Source organism: Scylla paramamosain, chromosome 13 (assembly GCF_035594125.1).
Source record: "Scylla paramamosain isolate STU-SP2022 chromosome 13, ASM3559412v1, whole genome shotgun sequence".
NCBI lineage: Eukaryota > Metazoa > Arthropoda > Malacostraca > Decapoda > Portunidae > Scylla > Scylla paramamosain.
The window spans coordinates 515,001-539,387 of NC_087163.1; the positions used below are offsets into that span (position 1 = coordinate 515,001).

The following is a 24,387-nucleotide window of genomic DNA, read 5'->3' on the forward strand; positions in this document are numbered from 1 at the left end:
GAGGGTCCCATCGGCCCCTACGAGGACGGCACCGTGGTCAGGATGTTGTGTCGTTCGTCAGGGGGTGAGTGTGGCCTTGAGTGTCTGCGTATCAGAGAGAGAGAGAGAGAGAGAGAGAGAGAGAGAGAGAGAGAGAGAGAGAGAGAGAGAGAGAGAGAGAGAGAGAGAGAGAGAGAGAGAGAGAGAGAGAGAGAGAGAGAGAGAGAGAGAGAGAGAGAGAGAGAGATAATGAAGCAATAAATAACGTATCCCAGTCCTGATAATTGGTATGACCCTTTGTTTTTACTAACATTTTCAAAATATATGTAAATTAAAAAATAAACATTTTATCACACGCATGCGCGCAAAGACCGGCTGCTTTCATTAGTAAATTATTGGCGGGTGGAGGAACGTGTGGCAGCAAGATGATGAGGCTTGAGAGGAAAGCAAAACGTGGTTACTGATCTTGTCAGGCGAGGATAATGCACAGCCTGTAACATAAAGGTGAGTGGTGAGCGCGGGAGGGAGAGGAAGGACCGCAAGTGCCGGGAGTGTTTGGCGATTCAGGAGAGGATGGGGAGCAATATGCAATAAGTAAGAACTGAAAAGTTAATTAATTTAGGGATAATGATATATGTCCGATAAAAGAGAGAAGGTATCAATTCATATTTCCAGAGGTGAATAAACGGCACGGTGGAGGTTCACGAGAGGGGAAAAATTCGCATAATCCTCGAAATCCTAAAATCCCCAGTTTTGTCCTCCGTTCACTTTACATTTTCCAGGACACGGCAGCATCAAGGGCCGGCGGGGAAACACAGGTCGACCAGAGGCGGTGACATTACACCACAGACACTTTTGTAAGAATTCAACAAGAAAAATGTGGCTGCAAACTGTCGCAAACTTCGTAATACAAAAAGATTTCAGTGTTTGCCAATGGAAATACATACCTTGGTGGGGGGAAGCTCACTGCCTGCCTGCCTCTGGGTGCATCCTGACAGATTTACGAGTGGAATGGAGGGCAGACGATCCCAGGAGCCACCAAACTCAGACCTCAGGGATACAACGTCCAATGTCTCTCCCGCAGCTCCTGGCGGCAGACCGTTGCAAGACAGATCGAGCTGCAACTCGGTTCATACAAGAGACTTGCCTTTAAAATACTGACAAAAATATCTTACATGCAGCGGTGATGCAGAAAGCCACAGCTACATTTTTCAACATTAACAGAGAAACATTTCCTCCATCTTGATTCTCGCAAGCTTCTCACGCCTGTAAGGCTTTCTTTGCATCTCTAACTTCTAATATATATATATATATATATATTATATATATATATATATATATATATATATATATATATATATATATATATATATATATATATATATATATATATATATATATATATATATATTTATTTATAGAACGTTATGTACTTCTTTTAAACGCTTCAAATTATACACTTGATATCAACATTCCTCTAACATCATCAATGCCATACCGCTCATTCCTGGCTTAGCACTTGAGACCCGAGCATTCATTTATTTTTTTATGTGTATTTGTTTTATTTATCTATTTATATATCTTTCAATGCCCGAGTGTCTTCTTTTTCTTCCTTATCTTCCTTGCTTTTTCCTCCTCCTTTACCTCTTCCACGTCCTTCCTGTCGCCTTCCAGCATTTTATTTTATTCTTTGTGTGACATTTTCTTCCTTCTCTTTCCTTCTCCTACCCACCCACCGTCATTACTGCAATCAGCTTATGGAGGTCCAATGTACAGATCCGATACCACACGTTTTCTTTTTTCTTTCTTTTCTTTCCTATTGAGTCATCAGGTTCTCTTTAGCCAAAAGGAACACAGGTAATCCTGCCTTGATGTTCCTTCCCAGCATGACGTGCCTCGCTTCTATACCTTGAAATAAGGACTGTATATAGGTATGTATGAATGTACTGTTTATCTGTCTATACGAGTACGTCTATTTAAATTTTTACTATTTTGTCATTGCCGCAGCAAAATCTATTCGTTGTATGATGCAGCAGATATTTTGGCCACGTTCAGTGAGGATACATCGTACATTTTTACATGGCAAGACCAAATGAAGGAACAAATGAAGTAGGGAAGTGGTGCGGGAAGCAAAGGAGGGAGTGCCTAGACTATGGTTCATTGATCTTCAGCATAGGAGCTGATTGTTTCATTTAGGCAAGTTCATGGCAGGATTTTTCTGTTTTCTTTTTTAATGAGAACTTCCTACCCAAGTTGGGAAAAAAGAAAAAAAAATAGCGAAAGAAACAGTAATAATAAAAAGCGAGCTAACATGATGCTTGGGGATACAAAATTATTGACATTATTTTATTAAAAGCAAACGATAAAAGAGCATGCAAAACTTTCCACATGAACAAGCACAAAATTAAAGTGACAATAATCTCATGAAAGATCAAAGAGTGACGGACGAAGTAATAAACGCACAAGTTCAGTGAGCCAGACTGTTCAGATGCAAGGCGCATTCAAGCATCGAAAATGAGAGACAAGACTTCACTGAGCATGAAACAAATCATTTGCTAGTACGAGAAAAGGCAACTAAATTTACATTCAACTAAAAACAAGAACCAAGACTTTGATAGTCAGCTGTCAAACTTACACTGAAAGGAATAAATCTTGTCCCTTAAAACTAAGTAACTAGAAATTAAAAACAAAAAAGATGCGAACACAACAGCCTCGGCATAATGCATTGATTATCTTTTCACTATGATCACAAAAGATCTTTCAGCCTTTATACATAAAGCTTAATATTCCAATTAACTAATACAACAAAAGACTGGCTAATGAGCTGGCGGAAAAAATGCGATCTCCATTACACAGATGGGGAAAAAGAAACAATTATACAGATATATTTTTCTAGATTAATTTATTCCGGGAAAATAATTGCCTTTGATCAACATGCTAATCGTTAATGAGCATGATGTGAACGAAGGTAATTAATGAAGATTTGGTCAGTCTTCACCTTTAAGGAACAATGGCAAGTGTTGAGATACGAGTACAGTGCAAGTCTCGCCGAGTCCCTTGCACTGCTCCAGCTAACTGACACGCTCAAGGAAAATATTTCACACACAAAGGTTTCGTTCATAATCTCTCTCTCTCTCTCTCTCTCTCTCTCTCTCTCTCTCTCTCTCTCTCTCTCTCTCTCTCTCTCTCTCTCTCTCTCTCTCTCTCTGATGCACACTCCCACACGCCACTTTTAACAAAACCATTGTAGCTTCTGAAAATGAATAATATATTTTCATAGATGGTCACACAACAAACTATTTTTTTTTTTACCCTCGTGCTAAGTTTTTTTTTTTTTTTCATCATCACCGCTATCAGTGGATATGAAATTCCTGTCAACTAATTTCAGTACTTCGTGAAAAATAGAATTGCTTTCTCGGAGAAGAAAAGTAAAAAAATACTTTTACAACAACGAGAGTTACCATATACAACACACACACACACACACACACACACACACACACACACACACACACACATTGGTAGCAGAAAATAAGATTTTGGCAGGAGTTGATATAATCAAGTTGAACAGCGGCTTTCCTAGAAGAGGAAGAAGAAGGAAAAGAAAAGGAAAGAAAAATAATAAAAAGAAAGAAGAAAGAAAGAAAGATAGTGATGAAAAAAATAGACCACACACACGAAAAAAAGGAAGAACAAAAGTTTACAAGGACAGGAGAGTGTAAGGCCCAGAGGATGTACTGATGGAAGTGTACGACGAACAAAGTAATGTGACGAAAGTTTCACACTAAAAATAATTTTGGAAATGGGTTTATTTTCAAAAAGAAAAACTAAAATAAAATAATTCTAGACTAAATTACTACGGTAGAGCAATCAGAGATGATAGGAGCATGTATAAATGTATAGGCAGGAGAGGAAGAAGACTGCAACAGAGGTGGATTACCTGCATTTACGCAATTAACAGCAGAGTTTAAATAATGAGGTGAGGTACAAAATTATGCAAGCCGGTTGGTTTAAGCGACCTCACAAACATGAAAGTTTGATAAGCCGAAGATTAAAAAGATTAGATTTTAAACCAAAACAGGAGAGTAAAAGGGAAAAAAAAGGGAAGATAGAAGAAAAGGAAAAGGACACATTTTGTCAAATACTTTTACTAAAAAAGGAGGAATATTCAGCCATATAGAAGATGCAAACAAATTCCAAAGATACAAACTCTCTTTCTTAATGTGTTTGGCGAGAATGCTGCAGTACACATGCGGCGGGTCAAAGATGCCCACCCACACGTCACGAGCGATCCCCAGATACCTCCACCATGCACAGAAAAGAACAGATGCAATTGCTGCCAAACCATGACTTACGATTGGAGCGAAAGTGAGTATTGTAAGCTTCAATATACAATTGTTCATTCCTTCGTTGTTATGTATTCCTGTTTACGTAAACATTAAGAACAACAGATGGTCCACGCTACGTACACACCAATTCAGGAATATAAACTATGACAAGGCAGCAATACAGGATCCCCCGCCCTGGAGGGATGAGTGACGAGCAGGGATGGCTGACCAGCAAGACCATCCGTCCACCCATTCTGACTGGTTTGTCTTCACTCTTGAGTGGCGTCCCTTCCCTCGCCAATACATGATGCTCAGAGTGGCTGTGGCAGGAGCGACGTCCCGGAAAGACATACTCGCCACTGTAAGCTTGATGGTCTGGGTGTGACAGGCAAGATACCCAGAGACTGACTACTGAGACTGGAAATAACTCTTGTATACAGCAAGGGACATTACGTCCTAGTGTGGCGGCGTCTAGGACACGTAATGCACTGCAACAAATCGGCTCGTGTTTTATAATGTTTTAGGCTTTCTTAACGATTCTATTTAAACGGATAATTAGCTTCCATCATTTATTTATATTAGTTGTGCAGAGTTCATATTAAACAATGACTACAACCATGAAAACACTGAAGATAACCTCAATATCTCTCACTATAGTGTGTTAAAAGTAATATCCGAGATATAACCCCGAAACGTTTCAGAACATGGCCCTCTGAGAGTGAGGCTGGGCTGGGGCTCTGTATCAAGCCAGCAAGAGCCGCCACTGGGATCACAGAACAGAACTGACATCAAAATGCTGCAGCAAAGCGTGTGTCAATAACGAATAGAAACAATGCATGAAATACCAGGGGATAAATATTCATGCACATGATAATGATTGAATGAGAGACAGGAGACACGGCGCGGAACCTCTCTCTCTCTCTCTCTCTCTCTCTCTCTCTCTCTCTCTCTCTCTCTCTCTCTCTCTCTCTCTCTCAAAACCATGGCACGGCATTTCTTTTTTTTTTTCAATCTCATGCAAACCTTGACAACGCCCAACATTTGCTTATTCATAAAGGAGAAAAAAGTAATGACACATAATTCCCAAAAGCAGCCGCCTGCAGGTCACGAACAGCACTGAGTCTCTCCTGAAGGTGTGGCAGCAGACGGGAATCAGCAGAGGACCACTCTTGCGTGTAAGTGAAGGAAGTAAAGACAAAATGAAAAAAAAAGAAAGAAAGAAAAGAATGAAAAAGGTGTCAGGAAATAGTGAAAGTGAAAGAAGATGTTCCTGCATCTCTCTCTCTCTCTCTCTCTCTCTCTCTCTCTCTCTCTCTCTCTCTCTCTCTCTCTCTCTCTCCTCTCTCTCCTCTCTCTCTCTCTCTCTCCTCTCTCTCTCTCTCTCTCTCTCTCTCTCTCTCAAATGAAAAAAAAAATAATAATGCCTACCTTAATGGAAACTTAAAAAGAAAAAGGAAAAAAAACCAACTGATTTTCACCTAACTACTCTCCTTGTAATATACGAGTACGAAGAGTAAGAATCTCGTACATCACTCGCAACTGTCAACTCAAGAAAGGGACAATAGCAGCAATTATCTAAATTTGGAGAAGTGTCTTGAAAACACCCTATTGATAGAATTCAAGTTACATGTAGAGGGAAATACAGAAGCAAGCAGGGAGTTCCAGAATTTACCAGAGAAAGGGAAGAAAGAATCCCGCTGCCTCTACCAATTGGCGGTTGTCCTAACCGCGTCAACAGCGCGGGAACGATCGCTTATTTCAAAGCCCACGGGCGGAACCTCCGCCGCCGCACCCTTGAAAATCAAGCCGTTATGGAGGAGAAGCAGCACACACCGAGAGCGAGAAATTGAAAGCGGGAGCATAAATAACATTGGAAAAACAACACGGTGAGTCCAGCGGCTCCCAATCCCATCTCCCAGCGGCCGCCGACACCGTGTCCTGGACACACTCCCCTTAGCCCTCATTGCTCGCATTCCTCTTCCCATTGCCAATATTGCACTCGTTCTGAAGCAGTTTTCCGATATGTTTTTTTTTTTTTTTTTTCAAATATTTCCATGTTTTCCTGTGAACGCCGAAGTGTTCACGAAACACGGTTTGCTGCACACACAGAACACGGCAGAGGTCCGCCACCCGGCTCCTTATCTTCCCGTCCTGCTGTTCTCCCTCCCGTCACCTCCCTCCTTGCCTCCTCATGCTCTCTCCCGTTACCTCGCTCATCACTTCTCCATGGCAGTCAAGATATCATTTCCTCTCCTTGCCAGACGCTTGGACCAAAGCTGCCAACTTGCGCGCGCTCCTCATGCCGCCCGCAGTGTGGCGTTGTGAGATTATCTCCTGTCGGGGAAAAGTTCACGCCGGCTTGTTGGCCAGGCAGAGGAGGCGAGAGGAGTTCAGCGAGGCGAGGAAGTAATTTCTCTTGCAGTGCATGTTGAGCAGCTCGCCAGCCACGGCCACCCTGACGCTCCTCATGAAGAGATGTCTGCCACGGATGTGAGGCACAATGCCAGGGACGGCCACCCTGACGCTCCTCATGAAGAGGTGTCTGCCACGGGCGTGAGGCACAGTGCCAGCCACTGCCATCCTGACGCTTCTCATGAAGGGGTGTCTGCCTCGGATATGAGGTACAGTGCCAGCCACGGCCACCCTGACGCTCCTTATGAAGAGATGTCTGCCTCGGATGTGAGGCACAGTGCCAGCCACTGCCACCCTTACGCTATTATGAAGAGATGTCTGCCTCGGATATGAGGCACAGTGCCAGCCACTGCCACCCTGACGCTCCTTATGAAGAGGTGTCTGCCACGGGAGTGAGGCACAGTGCCAGCCACTGCCACCCTGACGCTCCTTATGAAGAGATGTCTGCCACGGGAGTGAGGCACAGTGCCAGCCACTGCCACCCTGACGCTCCTTATGAAGAGGTGTCTGCCACGGGAGTGAGGCACAGTGGCAGGACAGCTGACTCAAAGGCAGCAAACGATGTCACGATAACCACTGAACATTGATGCGTGTGGAGGGAAACAGTCACCAACATGAGGTAATGGCATCCACACCGCGGTGTTTTGGTGCAGGTGAAACCCACAACACCTGCTGCTGCTGACACTAATCTGTTTGATGTGGCTGTTCTCACTCTTATGTTTCTGGAAAGCACGATTTAACAGAGGCGTTTTCTATTCATGAAATCTATCATGTGATAATAAACAATAAAATGTTTGAAGAGAAGCTACTGGTGATTGCGTGCTTCAAAGAAAAGTGTGTGCCTGTGTGTGTGTGTGTGTGTGTGTGTGGTGTGTGTGGTGTGTGTGTGTGTGTGTGTGTGTGTGTGTGAGTGTGTGTGTGTGTGTGTGTGTGTGTGTGTGTGTGTGTGTGTGTGTGTGTGTGTGTGTGTGTGTGTGTGTGTGTGTGTGTGTGTGTGTGTGTGTGTGTCTTTTTCAGCACGTGATGAGTCACTGAAACCGAGTTAGGCTGTACACTGGCCGGCATTATAATATAATAATAAGCCTAAGACTAAGAGTGGAGACTACAGGTACTTCCCGTGACGTGTGGCTGCCCTTAAAGCTGAGGCTGGTGGGAGCCGCCGAGGCCACCTGAAGTGTAGGCGATGTTCAAGATAGGCTGTAGCAGGCTCAAATTATGAACTTTTTTGAATTTCATTCCTTAGCGTTCGGGGTGATACATTCACCTGAAACTGCAAAGAACCAACACACTCAGCCTGCCATCCACGGGAGAGGTCTCCTTACTACGCACCATTTGGGACAAAGGCGGTGGGAAATGTTAAAGTGGAAAAGGATTTTCTTATGCGTGATGGGGCTGGCAAAGAACACACGGCGAGGCGAGCACCGAGTCTCGACATCACCAAGCACACGGCGAGGCGAGCACCGCGTCTCGTCACCACCACTGCCAAGCACGGCGAGATGAGCACCGCGTCTCGCCGCCACCACGGCCGCAGCCTCGCCAGGAAGACGCTAGTCGTGGTGCTTGCTAACGTGTCGTGGCCGCCCGCGTTATAAAGACCTCTATTGATTTATTAATCATATTTTTTTCATGTTATCATCTATAATGCTGAATATTTACATTTATACTCTCTCTCTCTCTCTCTCTCTCTCTCTCTCTCTCTCTCATCTCTCATCTCTCTCTCTCTCTCTCTCTCTCTTCTCTCTCTCTCTCTCTCTCTCTCTCTTCCTAGTGTGTGAGCGTGCGGTTGGTTGGGCGACTTCAGCAATCCACAGACACAACACCTCCAATATTTATATGCGCGTCTCTGATCACACTGCAGATCCCCCTCCCAGGCTGGTATGGGGCGGCAGCGGTGCGGGGCGGAGAAGTGACCTGCCCTCCGAAGGCTCTATCGTGACCACACAACTCAACGTGGAGGCGTCTCGCTCCACCGCCGACACCAACATCACCTGCTCCTCCATCAACACCACCTCAGACACTGTCATCTATACCGTCGCCACCACACTCAGAGTAAACCGTGAGTACCTTGAAGAGTGTGTACAAGGGTACTATAGCTGTTCTTCGATACCAGTTAGGATCCACCAGGAGAAGCCAATATGAACCTATTAAAAGATGCAATGGGCATCACTGTAGAAGACTCGTGCATGGTGCTGGACAATGGAATACCGCGAAAGAAGGACTATACCTTTTAATCCTCGAATTAAAACTATACCTTTTCATCCTCAAATTAAAACTAAACTTGAAACTGACTTTTAAATTAAAACCTATTTAAATTAAAAGTTAATTCACCTAAATATAAAATGGGTCTATTTACTTTCAAATTATTCTGTTATGATTTAAAGTTCAGTTGTTTTAATTTGAAGGTGAAAAGGCAGAACAGGAGAACAACAGAAAAAGAAGCATGGCCCTGACACTAGATTGTTCTGACGCAGTAATTTAGTGAGACTGTACAATACTATTGGTGAGCGTGGTAATGTAGGGCTTCACGAGTGTATCTCTGTAGCGGCCATACACTTACGTTATAGGCTGTTATTGCCTCACACTCTTGTCTGCCGTGCATGTAATTTACTAGTCATGTAATTTACAAGGAGAACGATGAGACTAAATTTGATATGTATTAAATACTGTATTGATGTTCCCGTGTACTCTCCAAGTAATAACTGAAACATCAACACGGAAATACATACATGCATGCTTAATACTTGCACAGCTATATACATCCGTGAATAACTAGTGCAGATCCAATAATGTCACACACACACACACACACACACACACACACACACACACACACACACACACACACACACACACACACACACACACACACACATGGTGTTTAAAATACTACCTACTACTTGTTTTTCAATTACTGTCAGGATTGATAGAGTTCCTGCTGTTATTGTTGTTGTTGTTGTTGTTGCTATTGTTGTGGTGGTGGTGGTGGTGGTTGTGGTGGTGGTGGTTGTGGTGGTGGTGGTGGTGGTGGTAGTGGTGGTGGTGGTGGTGGTGGTGATATAGTTGGATAGGTGTACAGGAAGGAGTTTAATTCTTTCCAGTTCCCCCACACTGAACATTACACACTTGACCAGCTAATTCGCCTTACAGACTAACAGGGCTCTTGGTGTCTGTTCTGCCTGTGCAATCCCAACTAGTCCAATATAATCCCGCGGTAACAGCCCCTGTGCTTCCCCCGCAGTGCCGCCCCTCAAGGTGACGCTAGAGGCCCCCGGGGCGTGGGTGAGCGCTGGCCAGCAGACGACCTTCAGGTGCCGCGTGGAGGGGTCTTCGCCCGAGCCGGTGGTGCAGTGGTGGTTGGGAGGGCGGCAGCTCGAACCCAGCACCCCGCCCGTGAGTAGCGACACCCGCCTGCCACACTCACTACCACGCCATGCCAAGTACAGGTGGCCACGCTATCCTGCTGCAATATTACACTGCCTCAGCACCACATACACCACACCACACCATGACCATCTCTCCGCCACACTCAAGCCTCACCACACGTGCATCCTTTCCTCTCTGTGCAGCTTTACCCTTCCAGCAACACAACCATTGCCACAACTTTGTACTCTCTCAGCGACACACTTATGCCACCCTATCACTTCCCTCATCACCACGCAGCACACCACACAGCAGCACCACCACAGCCACACCAGCCCACACCCAGTCACCTCCACCACTTCTCTCAAGAACATTACACAGAGAAAAAGTCGGAGCAGCTCATCCTAACGCGTAGGGAAGAAAGAAATCCCGCAATTCAATTTAGCAGAGGACGCTCCCTGTCCGCCCTTTCATCTTATTAACTCCGCGGCGAGAGGCGACATTTGTGGACATGTTAGCTTCCCACTGGACTGGTAAGGGAGGATTCACTGCCACTAAATGACGTCTCCACCCACCGGTCCGCCACCGCCCACCTACCCATCCTAATTATCAGTGGGTGCTAAAAGCACCCACTGATAATTCTAAGAGATAAGCCGTATTTTTGCGTGACAATATTGGCTTTGACTACGAATATCTGACTTCTTAATCGTGTTCACGACATTACAGCAACCAGAAACCAAGGACGGTAAAACAGGTGCCTTCCTAATTTCAGAAGATGTGTACTGCCTCCTCCTCCTCTTCCTCCTCCTCCTCGTGTGAAATTAAACCTCATGATGGATTACTTTTCATCAGCGAGGGAACTTCACAGGTGAATATTGGAGAAGGAAAGTTAGATCCCCTTGATTTCCTGGAAATATTTGAGGTTCCATTATTTAAGAGAGAGAGAGAGAGAGAGAGAGAGAGAGAGAGAGAGAGAGAGAGAGAGAGAGAGAGAGAGAGAGAGAGAGAGAGAGAGAGAGAGAGAGAGAGAGAGAGAGAGAGAGAGAGAGAGAGAGAGAGAGAGAGAGAGAGAGAGAGAGAGAGAGAGAGAGAGAGAGAGAGAGAGAGAGAGAGAGAGAGAGAGAGAGAGAGAGAGAGAGAGAGACGAGAGAGAGAGAGAGAGAGAGACTTGATAACCAGGGTTTTCAGTCTCTTAAAAAGAATCAGGTGAAGTCTTGACATTGGAAAAAGAAACAAGAAAGGAAGGAATTTATAGGGACCTTGCCTGTCACACTCGAGGCTTCCACCTGACAGCAACCGCGAGACTCAGGCCGCCTTCCTTCTCCACTTCCTGCTGCAGCCGAAATAACCCTCCCACAATCCTTTGCCACTCCACTCCCAAGCCAGGACACAGCTTCCTTCCTCGTTCATCTCTCTCTCTCTCTCTCTCTCCTCTCTCTCTCCTCTCTCTCTCTCTCTCTCTCTCTCTCTCTCATTTTTGATAGCGGATAATGATGTCAACACTGGTCTAAAGTAAGTTTCAAGGCCCGAGGCGCGGCGCGGCACGCCTACATCAGTTTCAAAGCGGAACAAGGGGTGGCAACCCTCCCGGGCAGCAGCCGCACCTCCTGAATAATGCACTTGTGTATGGCGAGTCCTGGGAGAGTCTAGGTGAGGGAACAGGGAAGACAAATATTACTAAAGAAGGAAACTCACTCGTGCTAAACTCGTTCCTTCATCCTCGCCTCCCAGCCGGGGATCCTGCTTCCTTTAGGTAACGGAAATGAAAGGCTCCACACACCGACTCCCTGGATGAAGGTACAGGTGCAGGTACAGGTACAGGTACAGTGTGCTGGCTCAGGGTACTCACATGGATGAAGGTACAGGTACAGTGTGCTGGGTCAGGGTACTCACCTGTCGAGGAAAGGAAGAAAATTACGTACAATACTAAAATAAGTAACACAAAAATATTATAAACATGATAATGGACAGCATAAATTTGCTACATGAATACATCATGGGTTTCTTTAATAACACACAAAGGATATTGCAGTCAGCGGGTCAGGGGAGCGCGGACAAAGTGTAATGTTCAGTGTGCAGGAAAAGAAACAGACAAAAGCAAATGTCGCGGGAGCAAAATTAGTGGCAGATCGCCGCGCGTCAGGCGCTTTAGGAAAGAGCATCACCCCGGCGGCGAGGTGATCTCCGTGATGGAAGGTGGGCGTGTGTACATTACTAATGGCATAATGTAGATAGTACTCTTGGTACATTATCCTACAAACACACAGGCGAGGAGAGCGTGAGGTGTTCGTCCTCTGCTGCACCAGTCTCATTTACTTTGCTACACATCGTACTTAAAAATGGACTGTGTGGCTAATTAAAAACTACCTCGTGAGGACAACAGATCTGCTCCTATTTGTTCTTCCTATGTGTTCCTTTACATTTCTTACTTTGTGTTTGACAGCGTAGCTTACCATGAACACCCTCATAAGTGCCACCAGGTTTGCTACTGTTGGTTCTTCTGTATGTTGCTGGCTGGAGAGATCACACTTTACTCTTCCAGCGACACACACACACACTCTCTTTCTCTCTCTCAAGCGTCTCAAATACGCACTTATTTTACATATATTTGCTTCCTATGTAACGTCCCTTCTCCGATCCCTTTCACAACTCTTAAAAACTATGGGAACTTGTAGACTATTCATATATCCAGATGGTCTCGGAGCAAATACACTTACAAACCACATTTCCATTCCCTTCCTCGCCCTGAGAAAAATGTTGGGTAATGTAATTTGGAAACAATGAAAGAAAAAATATACGAGAGAGAGAGAGAGAGAGAGAGAGAGAGAGAGAGAGAGAGAGAGAGAGAGAGAGAGAGAGAGAGAGAGAGAGAGAGAGAGAGAGAGAGAGAGAGAGAGAGGACACTAGAAAATAGCCTTGTTATTGAAGGGAAAGGAGGAAAGAATGGAAGGGAAGGGAGGGGGGAGCACGTCGTGAGGATTAGAGGAAAGGAATGGAAGGGAAGGGAAGGGAAAAAAGGAGCAAGCAGTGATGGTTAGAGGAGGGGAAGGGAAAAAGCAGTGAGAGGCAGGTAGTGGAGGCGTCTGAGCAGGACCAGCTGGGTTGGTAAGAGAGGCAACCTTGAAAACAAACAAGCGAACTATTTTTTTTTTTCTTTCCATTCAGCTCCTTGCTTTTGTCTGTGTGTTGCTCTGCCTGTCTGTCTGTCTGTCTGTGGTTCTCTGGCTACACACACACACTCACTCTCTCTCTCTCTCTCTCTCTCTCTCTCTCTCTCTCTCTCTCTCTCTCTCTCTCTCTCTCTCTCTTGTACTATATACAGTTTTTTGCTCTCCTCCTCCTGCTCACCTGCATTTTTCCAGACGGTCTCCCTTCTTGCATCATCATCAAGCAAATTAATCTGTCTTGCTCCAGCCTAATCTCCTCGCTACACCTCTCTGCTTTCTCACCCCTTCTCTCTTACCCGCAAACCTTGTTGTCCTCACGCTCTCTCCCTTTCTTCATCCTACAGTTATTTCAACTCTTCCTTTCTTCACCCTCATCACGTCCTCTCTTTACACCGTCCTTCCCTCACTCGTTTACCGCCTCATCTCGCCCCCTCTTCCTCTCTACGCCTCCACCCTCACGCATCGCCCCTTTCTGTCCCGCAGCGGGTGGTGGAGGGCAAGGTGAGCGTGAGCACGGTGCGGCTGACCCCCGAGCCGGGCGACCACGGGGCCCTGCTGGTGTGCAAGGCGTTCAGCCCCAACCTGGCGGGCACCGTCCTGCACGACCAGCGCACCCTCGCCGTCCATTGTGAGTATGTCTATAGGTAGGTACAGAGCTCTGTCACCTGCTGACTGACTGAACTCATGGGAATATTACCTGCTGACTGGCTGGTTGTCTCTGTGCTGGCAGGAACACTGTCTGCTGACTGACTGATTGGGACACTGCCTGCTGACTGGCTGACTGACCGCCTCCATGGTGGCGGGAAAACTTACTACTGACTGATTGACTTGCTCCATGCTAACTGGCTGATTGAATGCCTCCTTACTGACATAACACTGTGTGCTGACTCGGTAACTGACGTGTCACTCCCTGTGGACTGAACACTACTTACTGACTGACAGGAATACTGCCTACTGACCGACCGACAGGAACTCTGCCTGTTGACTGACTGACATGAATATAGATTTACTGCAGTCAAAATAAAAGTTTTGATTTTCTACCTAACACTTTTTAAAAATGTTACGTCAATACACAATGACCAAGTGAGAGCCCTGACGCGTGACGCGTGACGCGAGAGGTGGACATTAATACAACATAGCTTGACTCGCTGCAGGAGACAGATTACGAAGCGTCATCCCTTGATCTTTAAATATTGTTTGATTACAGCGAAATGCGCACCGTAATAACTTGTCGTGAAATGTAATTTTTTTTTTTTTAAATAAAGCAGGATTATAATATGTTATCCCTGTTTTTGTGCCGCCCTCTGCTGCGCTGACGGGAACACTGCCTGCTGCCTGACTGGAGCTGCTGACTAACTGCCCCTGCTGACTAACTGGACCTATTGACTGACTGACCCTGCTGTTGCTTACAGATTCCAATCCAAACTACCCGCTGGACAGACTCACCCTGCTCGTGCCGCCCACTTACTGACTGACAATTGCGTCCCTATTTGTACTGACCATTTTTCTCCATTAACTACGTCACTTAATTATTCCCATCGACAAATGACTTATCGGTAGTTGATTATGATAAAAAAAAAAAAAGTCTTCTTTTGTAAACATTTAAAACCCGTAAGGCATTTCACCTGAACTCTTGCCCCAGGTATAAGATTTTTCTTGAAGTGTGTCATATCAGACAGCAGATGAGACACCCTTACACCCACCGCCCGTCGCCCGTCATCGCCAGGTGGAGTGGCACATTTTCCTGTTCACAGACTGCTCCAATATCGTATACACTTATCAGACACAAAATACAGACACACGCTGAACTCTTTCCCTATTTTGTGACTCAATATCCGCCGCCCCGAGCCCCTACCCATCCACTCCTATCCTTCAGTGACAAGTGGAAGTGCAGCGAAGTTATAGACGAATTATAAACAATATTGAAACGACGAATTAAAAGCAATGAATTTCACGTGTCTTTGTAAACTTTGAAGCTGGATCGTGAGTGAAGTGTGAGGCATGAGAGGTGCCCCAGCCAACACCTACCAGTGCTAATCCTTGCGGGGCAGGGCATCCATTAACACGGAGACCCTGCCATCCTACACCACCCCCACCCCCGTGCATCAAACTGCTATCTTACCTCCGCCTGAGTCCGCCATCCTTATCACGCGCAGGACGCCCAATATCTAAGGTCGCGGCTACCAGCTGCGTCTCACCTGCAGATTACCAGCAAAGACCGAAATGCAATAAGCCAATCAACAACATCCAGAATTTTTCATATGCAAGGCTGTGCTGGCCGTGTGAAGGCGACTTGTTAAGACACCTGGCAGTGGAAGCGACTTGAATAGAGTAGTTCACTCTTGATGTGTGGCAGCCTTTCTAGCTTTTGAGTGATTTTTCTTCCGACTTATTCACATCACAGTCTCCCAAGACCTTGCACCCTCAACCTCTCTTTATTTTTTAGTTTTTTAGACTTGCTTTTTGTTGGTGTTGATGAAACTACATAACTGCAACACGTCTCTCTCGCTTATCAGTCCTGAAATAAGGACCTATTTTTAAGGAAATAAGGAAATTATTTAACCTATATTTGCTAGAGTAAAAAACAACACTATGTCTCCCCAAGTCCTGCTCCTTCAGTCTTTTTATTTTCAACATGTTAACCAACTTTTGGTTTGCGTAAATAAACCACAAAATCGCACCAAATTTTGATAAGGTGTCGCTTTTTCAGTCTCCTTTCATTTCCAACATATTAAGTTTATATAACAGCCTCACACGCCCGCAACGTGCCGCTGCTTCTCCCCACAGTCCTGCCGGTGGCCGTCAGCAAGGTGGAGGGCGGCGGTACACAGGCCAACGTGCGGGAGGGCGGCGTGGTGACCTTCACCTGCACCGTCACCGCCAACCCCAAGGTGTACAGCGTCTCCTGGTACCACAACGTACGTGCCTCACTGCATCCGTCTACATGTTGTTATTATTTTTCCAGCACATTTTTTAGGTCTTATTCTCGCACCTTCCTTTCTCACTCTCCTCTATCCTCTCCTCATCAGCGTCCATTACTTCTCAGGATCAGACCTTTCTTATTCTTCCATTCATACTTGCATATTCCCTCACTGAGGTGCACACTTCACACAGTCTCTCCTCGGCCTTTCCACTCCTCACCCCGAGCTGCTCTTCATCACCACTTTATCAGACAAAGGCCCGCCGCTAGAGTGGACCAACTTATGCCAGCGTTTGCCTCGACACACACACACACACACACACACACACACACACACACAAGTGCGCGTTTATAGATTTTGATTCTACAATTAGGCATTGCCTCAGTAGAGATTACACTGGTGTATTTCTCTCTCTCTCTCTCCTCTCTCTCTCCTCTCTCTCTCTCTCTCTCTCTCTCTCTCCTCTCTCTCTCTCTCTCTCTCTCTCTCTCTGTTTCAAATTTTCTCTCGTCGCAACTTTTCCTCCAGGCTCCATTACTTTCTGATCTCTTCTTTACTCTGTTAAGACCATCTTGCCGGACACCTTCGTCACCCACAACCTGATGAGCAGCTCCTTCGGTCTCTCCCTCGCCCTTCAGCTGACACGTGTGCTGGTGATCGTCTGGAGGATGAGGGATGAAGGGTGACGGGGGGGACAGGTCGTGACTCACCCATTCCTTAATGAAAACAGATCAGGTTGACTTTCCTGCTCCCTGAGCTGCAGTGCACCCCTAATTCAATGCCGTGCTGTCCTCCACAAGGGGCGGCGGGTGCAGGAACACACTCGGGCAGCGATGGTGACCAACTCGAGCTTGACGCTGCGCAACGTGACGGCCAAGATGCGAGGACTGTACACTTGCGTCGGCAGCAACGGGGAGGGCGACGGCCAGAGCAACGCGCTCAACCTCAACGTGGAGTGTGAGTACTGAGCGGCACGCGGCGTGGCTGAGGCGTGGGTGTGAGCTTGGGCGTGCATGTGGGTGTGCTGTGTGGCACGCGGCGTGGGCTGCGGCGTGAGCGTGGGCGTGCATATTGGTGTGCTGTGTAGCGCGCGGCGCGGCTGTGGCCGTGCGCGTGGCCGTGGGCGTGTGTGTGGATGTGGTGTTTGGCTCGCGGCGTTACTGCAGCGTGGGAATGGGCTTGTGTGTATGTGTGGGTGTGATGTGTGGCGGAATGGCTGCCGGCGTGAGCGTGTGCATGGGTGAAGCAAACTTTACACGGGGGTTTAGATGTGGATGGGATGTGGTTTTGGCGTGGAGGTGGTTTGGGCACAAGTGGGATGTGTATGTGAGGCCTCAGAGAGACCACGAGCACTACACCGAGTACACATGGTCCTTGAGTTGCTTGGAAGTGTTCTGTTGTTCGCTGCGTGTACCATGAAGGAATCATCTGTGTTTGTGATTGTACCGCAGAGAGTGAGTGGCTAGGTGCGCTGGTACTCTAAGTGCAGTAAGAGTGACGTTGTGGAAGACAGTAATGCAGCGTCGTTTTTTTTCTTTCTTCTTATTGTAAATGAGCTTTTCTCCTATTCTGTGCATTATAAAAACTGCATTATAGTCAGTCACAAACCATAATAAAGACTATGAGCAACAACAGAGACGAGAATCGTAATATATTTCCCCAGGTAACGCTGCGGCTCCGAGAAACTGACTCTTGGGTAAAATTTTAGGGACGCTTTGGAATTAATATTGAACACTTCGGTGAAAAAGAAACAACAGTCTGAAAGCCACACAAAGTCGTCTGTGCTTCTGAGTTCAAGCGATTCTCTGCGTCAGAAGCACCTGAAGAACAGCGTAACAAGAATAACAAAGAAACTTGACAAGAACTAGCTCTATAAAATAGTTCCATTATCAAATAAACACAAAGAACCAAAAGTATTTTGGAAAACGGTTGAATACTTAATGGAAAGAAAGACCTTGCATTACCTCACATGAAACACATTAACTTCCAGTACTAGGTAAGAGAGAAGAGGACTTGAGTGAGTGTTTCGAGGCAAATGCGAGGCGAACACTGTCGCTCACACAGTGCCTGCCTGGCTACTGTTGTGAGAGGTGGTGTGACCACTTCGGGCTGGCGCACCTTTTGAGGCATCAGGAGCACCGGAATCTGTTAAACTGAAAATGTTTACTTTCAGTATCTGATCAGTTATTTTCTTTAAAATATTTTTAAAATTTAAGGACGGGTTTATTCAAAGGCAAAACTGTTGGATTAGTGGCAATGGCTGGTGGCGGCTACTGGGGCCTGTTTGTACTGAGATGGTATTGTTATCACTCATCAGCCTTTGAGACCAAGTGCAGATGTATGAAATTTATAAGCAATGAGGAAACCATTGATTTAAAGTAAAAGTGTTCCAGTGGCGCTGGATGCTGCACAGGTGTTTCAGGGAAGAGTGTTGTTTAGCCCCAGGGGGATACACTGACTGACCACGAACTCGTCCTCCTGACAGGCAGCGGCGCGCGGCGGGGTGGACAGCGAGGCGAGATGCAAATTTGACATAATAATGAGAAAACTTCACTCTCACTTCTGATGGTCCGGAGTTTCACGCGCCTTCTTTTACACTAAAAGTTGACCACTCTAAAGTCCTTGAAATTCTATTAAAAGCAAAGTTATCCTCACCGGAAATTCAGTTATGGCAACGTTTCCGACAGAAAAACTATGTGGGGACAACACTCGGTCTGGCGACTTGTGTCTCCAGGCTCCTTGCTGCGACTTTCCTCAGCGTTAACAGAAGCTGTGCACGGGCGACGAGGCTGCGTGTGGAAGATTCCGGGGCACACACACACACTCTCTCTCTCTCTCTCTCTCTCTCTCTCTCTCTCTCTCTCTCTCTCTCTCTCTCTCTCTCTCACACACACACACAACGGAATACACTTTTTTCCACTGTCTATTATTCCACCCCAAGAAGCGGGCACCGGTGACCGCTACTGACCCCGCCGGCTGGTGGTGCTCCGGGCAACGACCCAAGCGGCTCATTTACTTAATGGAGGGAGTTTAATGTAGTTAGTGAATACAAGTTCAGAAATTTTTCTCAGCTCCGTCTGTCTGTCTCTTTATATATATGTATATATATATAGAGAGAGAGAGAGAGAGAGAGAGAGAGAGAGAGGAGAGAGAGAGAGGAGAGAGAGAGAGAGAGAGAGAGAGAGAGAGAGAGAGAGAGAGAGAGAGAGAGAGAGAGAGAGAGAGAGAGAGAGAGAGAGAGAGAGAGAGGCAATGTGGTGCAAAGTCTCGTGAGGCTGAAAGTCGCCTGCAAACTGTTCATCAGAGCAAACCTTTTCAGTGGTCCCACGTCGCGAGCAATGGGATGTCACACACACACACACACACACACACACACACACACACACACACACACACACACACACATTACCATCACCATCACTGGTTCCCATAGCCATGACTGGTAGTCGGAGCGCTGCACTGACAACACCAGCTCCCTCCGTCTTTGGCTATTGTGTGCCAGTGTCTGAGTCTTGGCACAGCTTTTTGAGTCCACTCAGTGATGCTCTCCACAAATTCCTTCTTCTGCCTCCCTGGACTGTGCCTTGCAAGACTGTCTCTGAGAGGCCGCCGGATCTTGTGACTTGCCCGAATCACTTCTCTTTCCTTTACTGTTGTGAGGAGACCATCGTGGTGATCTGTGGCTCGTCTGATGGTGCTGCGTCACTATTCATTTGCTACATGGCTTAGGCAGGAAATGCCAAGAATTCTCCTGCACCATTGCATTTCAACAGCTTGAATCACCACCATTACGCCGCACCAAGTGGCAAGTTCCGTGCAGCCCCTGACTGGTACCGGCCCTGCGTCACAGGCGTCAGGTTACAATTCCACGGGATAAAGGAAACATCATATTTTAATTTTCAAAGTGACCAAGCGGCAGAGTGGGAAAGATAAAAGGGAGAGGGGAGAGTGTCTTTATTTAATTCCTAAATATTGCATGTCCAAGGGCACAGCCAAACTGAGGCCATCAATAGTAACCAATTCCTTCCTGTGGACTGCAGTGTGCGGAGATGAGCGACAGTTTTCATTAAGTTAAAAAGAATTGCCCTCCATTTGCCTAGAGCCGAGCGAAACATTGCCAGGTTATGATTTCATTTTACGACCGCGAGGGAGGGAGGGAGCCAAAGGGCAGCTTTAGGGGGAAGGGCGGGGAGGGGAGGGCGCTGTCACGGGGAGGAAGAGAAAGAGCAAAGTACTGAATGTGAAGGAAGTGATTAAAAGGAGGAAATGATTGATTTATCATGTGCTGCAGGTGAAAAAAAAAAAAAAAAAAAAAAACGTGAGAAAATTAGATAAATCAGTCTATGGATATGCCTACAACTAACTACAAAAAAAAAAAAGGCAAGTTCTGTTTATGATATAGTCTTTTAACAAATGTCAAAGAGGGAGAGCGGCGACATTGGCCAGATGTTCTGCTGATAGGGATGGACAGGTGAGCCGCCCAACACAACGTCCACAGCTCTCTCTCTCTCTCTCTCTCTCTCTCTCTCTCTCTCTCTCTCTCTCTCTCTCTCTCTCTCTCTCTCTCTCTCTCTCTCAGCTTCGTACAAAAACATAACTAACCTAACTAACACGCCCCATTAAGTTTCAATATTTCTCGCCTAATTACTTTAAACACAGAAAATTACCGAGGCAATTTTCACCACACGGCGGCAACAAAGTGTGGCAACGTTAGTGCGGCCTTACGTGTGCAGCCTGGCGCGAGAGAGAGAGAGAGAGAGAGAGAGCGAGAGAGAGAGAGAGAGAGAGAGAGAGAGAGAGAGAGAAGAGAGAGAGAGAGAGAGAGAGGAGAGAGAGAGAGAGAGAGAGAGAGAGAGAGAGAGAGAGAGAGAGAGAGAGAGAGAGAGAGAAACATAATGGAACATCCTAAATAAAAATGAAAAGAAGGAAACAATACAAAAAGGAAAGGAAATATGTTGTTATATGCTTACTATGACGTAATAATCTCATGGTGAAGAAACTCACTTGACAGAAACGTGAGGAAGAAACCTACAAGACATCAACTCGACCAAACCGTATGAGTATAGACGTTAGAGTCTGTCACTGGAGGAGAGCTGACGAGAGTAGTGTAGCATTTAATGGGGACTGGAGGACATGCGATTACCTTCACGCAGAATGGCTGGACTGAATACAAGGCATCAGCACAGGCAAGGAACAAGGTCACTGAGAGTTTTAATTGAATAAATCTTGCTACTTCGATGAAATAGGATCCGTGAATAAAAAGAAAAAAAAAATAGAAAGGATAAGCTAACTTTAAAATAAAAGAATAAAAGAATAAGATAAAAAAAAGTAAGAAAACTAAAGAAAAATATAGGAAATATAGATTAAAAGAAGAATAGCATACAAATATAAGAAAGAAGAGGAAAAGAAAATAGATGAAGTGTGTACAAGTAAAAGATAAAAGAAATTAAACGAAAAGACGCAGCCACAACAAATAACTCTCCCTTCATATTCACCAATCAAAAAAAAAAGTAAAATAAACGAAAGAAAAAAAAAAACGCGACACAACCACAAACAAAACAATATGAATTCCCAGGAACAATACAGATTGAAGTACAAAGGCGTGAATGTTTGTGGTGATGCAACACAACAACGCTCGCCAGACAATTACACAACACAGGATGACGCAACACAATGCAGCGAGCAACACCTCAGAGAAAAATATGCACGATTTATCTGAGAGACGAAACAGAACACGCCGCTCTTTGTAAGTGTAATGAAACGAGACTGCGAGTGAACAAGGCTGTGAGTATGCAAGTACAGAAAAGTGGACTGTTTGAGTGTGTATGATGAACAGTAACAAAGCAACACACACACACACACACACACACACACACACACACACACACACCAGTTACTCAGCAACACAGTGACACCACAGACACACGCAGCGCAATAAAAAAAAAAAAAAATGAATGCCAGCCGGAAGTCACAGCACTGCACGTCACTCACACTGTGACATGAGATGAAAATAAAAAGTGCAAAACAACATTATATTCATGTGTTCACAGAAAAAAAACAATTATGGTAATAAAAAATGACACACCAACAGCATAACGCCAACAAAAGTCACCATCACACAACACAATGCCAATAAAAGTAATCCATCATAAAATCCATTCAAAAGTCACAACACCAACATAAAAACAAAAGGACATCACCATAACTTCACATTATCAGGAACACGATATCAACACAACACCAGCAACAGAATGATATATCACTAAACACAACACACATACACAACATAACGCAGCACAGCCCGGAAAAAAATAAAGAAATAAAAACACTACATTACCGTAAATATAAAATTTAAACACCAAGAAAAATGTTATAACACACACAACATCTAATGCACGCAGCACACCTCAGTCATCAGGAAGGACACGCCCACTACTCCCGGAAAACAACAAAGTCATAACAATTTCCCAGGTGCAGTGACGGAAATACTGTCAAACTCATCGCCGTCCCAAACATCTGTGTCTGCGAGCCACGCGGCAATGTAAAATGTTTTTTTTTTTTTTTTACTTTTTTTTCGTTATTTATAGCTTGAAATTTCCTGTTTAATTAGACGTGAACTTTTCTGCAACATGACTCCATTCACTTATCGTGAGAATACTTCAGCAGAAAAAAAAGTAATATTAATAATTATATTAATAACTATGTCTGAGATCCAAAAAAAAGTCCCAGAGCACCTGCACCTGCGAGGACCAGACTCATTTTGCTGTTGTGCCTCGTTAGTTTTCCTCGTTAATTTCTACGCCAATTAACACGAAACAAACCTCTCCGTAACACACCGCCAGTACACAACACACTTACTGACACATAAAAAAGTTTGTAGAAAAAGAATTTTGAAAAATAAATCTTAAGATATCAGGTTAGTCATTCGTCAAAGTTGAGATGCATTAAAGGAAAAGAAGAATGGTTTTCCCCGTGCTTATACATAATTAATATCGAAATTACACTTTTGCATTCTGCACCTGAGTGGACCGGGCTGCTTTTGCTCCTTTGCCTCTTTAATGACCCTTGTTAAATTCCACGCTAATTACGAGAAAACAAACCAGTGCAAAACTCCGCCAGTACACAGCAAACTTGCTGATACCTCAGCCCTGTGGAAAATAGATATATTTTCTAAAATTTATTGAAAATACACAGTTGTTACACCAACAAAGGAAAAAATCCACTATATCAGTGAAATAAAATACAAACGAATGAACTCAGTGCGTCGCCTGAAGCCCCGACCGAGTCTCATCATTAGTAGCGGGTGAGTGAGTGAGTGAGTGAGTGGTTGACTGACTGACTGACAGACTGACTGATGGTTTGATCTAATGGACAGTAATAAATAAGTGATAAAATACAACCATGTTTAAAATGTTAGAAAAAATTACCATTAACTGATAAAATAGAGCAACAGCAGAACAATACAGGCGAGTCCATCTTCAAGAAACAGCATTTTTTACAAGCTAAAGAAATATCGATACACATTTCATAATAGGCATGTGCTATGGAATATCACACAGAGGACTCTTGCGTGTGGGGTAGAGATAAGGTGACATTTTATGCAAACCGTGCGTCGTGAACAAGAGCAGTTTGGTAAATGTTAATGGCGGCACGAATGGCGGTGATGGCGCCATGCACCTTAATGGTCACGACTTTTATGATACGACCAGGCGAGGAAGCTTTACTGAGGCAATGCCTAATTGTAAAATCAAAATCTATAAAACGCGCACATGTGTGTGTGTGTGTGTGTGTGTGTGTGTATGGGATATCATTTTCGTTACTAATACGTTATTAGGCTTTCATTCCCATCATTATTTCTCTCTCTCTCTCTCTCTCTCTCTCTCTCTCTCTCTCTCTCTCTCTCTCTCTCTCTCTCTCTCTCTCTCTCTCTCTCTCGTACCGCCACACCTGACCGCCGCTACTGGAGAGGAACAAGCGCCCTGTCCACCACTCATCGGTTCCGTCTGTTGTGCGTCTTGGTGACCCTCGCGGTGACACACGCAGCTGCATTACTGCATCAGCTCAAGTGACAGGTGAGCGGCGCGGCGGACGCGGTGAGGTGGAGGCCTGCCACGCCAGCAGAGTACCGGCGTGTGGCGCCAGCGAGCATTTTAAAGCAGGAATGTTAGGAGACCCGAGCCTGCGAGACTGGCGGGGGCCGCGTTATTTGTCACTTTGGAG

At 45.4% G+C, this 24,387-nt stretch overlaps 1 protein-coding gene across 3 annotated transcripts in view; it reads left to right on the forward strand.

The window, feature by feature from the left end:
• Positions 1-24,387, forward strand: part of LOC135106244 (hemicentin-2-like) — a 106,407-nt gene that overhangs the window by 67,482 nt on the left and 14,538 nt on the right. For all 3 annotated transcript variants that reach the window (XM_064015043.1, XM_064015044.1, XM_064015045.1), the window contains exons 5-10: positions 1-64; positions 8,578-8,775; positions 9,958-10,109; positions 13,730-13,874; positions 16,034-16,164; positions 16,968-17,124. The exon at positions 1-64 is cut by the window's left edge and continues 47 nt beyond it. In XM_064015043.1, the coding sequence (XP_063871113.1) occupies positions 43-64; positions 8,578-8,775; positions 9,958-10,109; positions 13,730-13,874; positions 16,034-16,164; positions 16,968-17,124 (805 nt within the window). In that variant the 5' untranslated portion in view covers positions 1-42. The remainder of the gene's footprint in view (positions 65-8,577; positions 8,776-9,957; positions 10,110-13,729; positions 13,875-16,033; positions 16,165-16,967; positions 17,125-24,387) is intronic.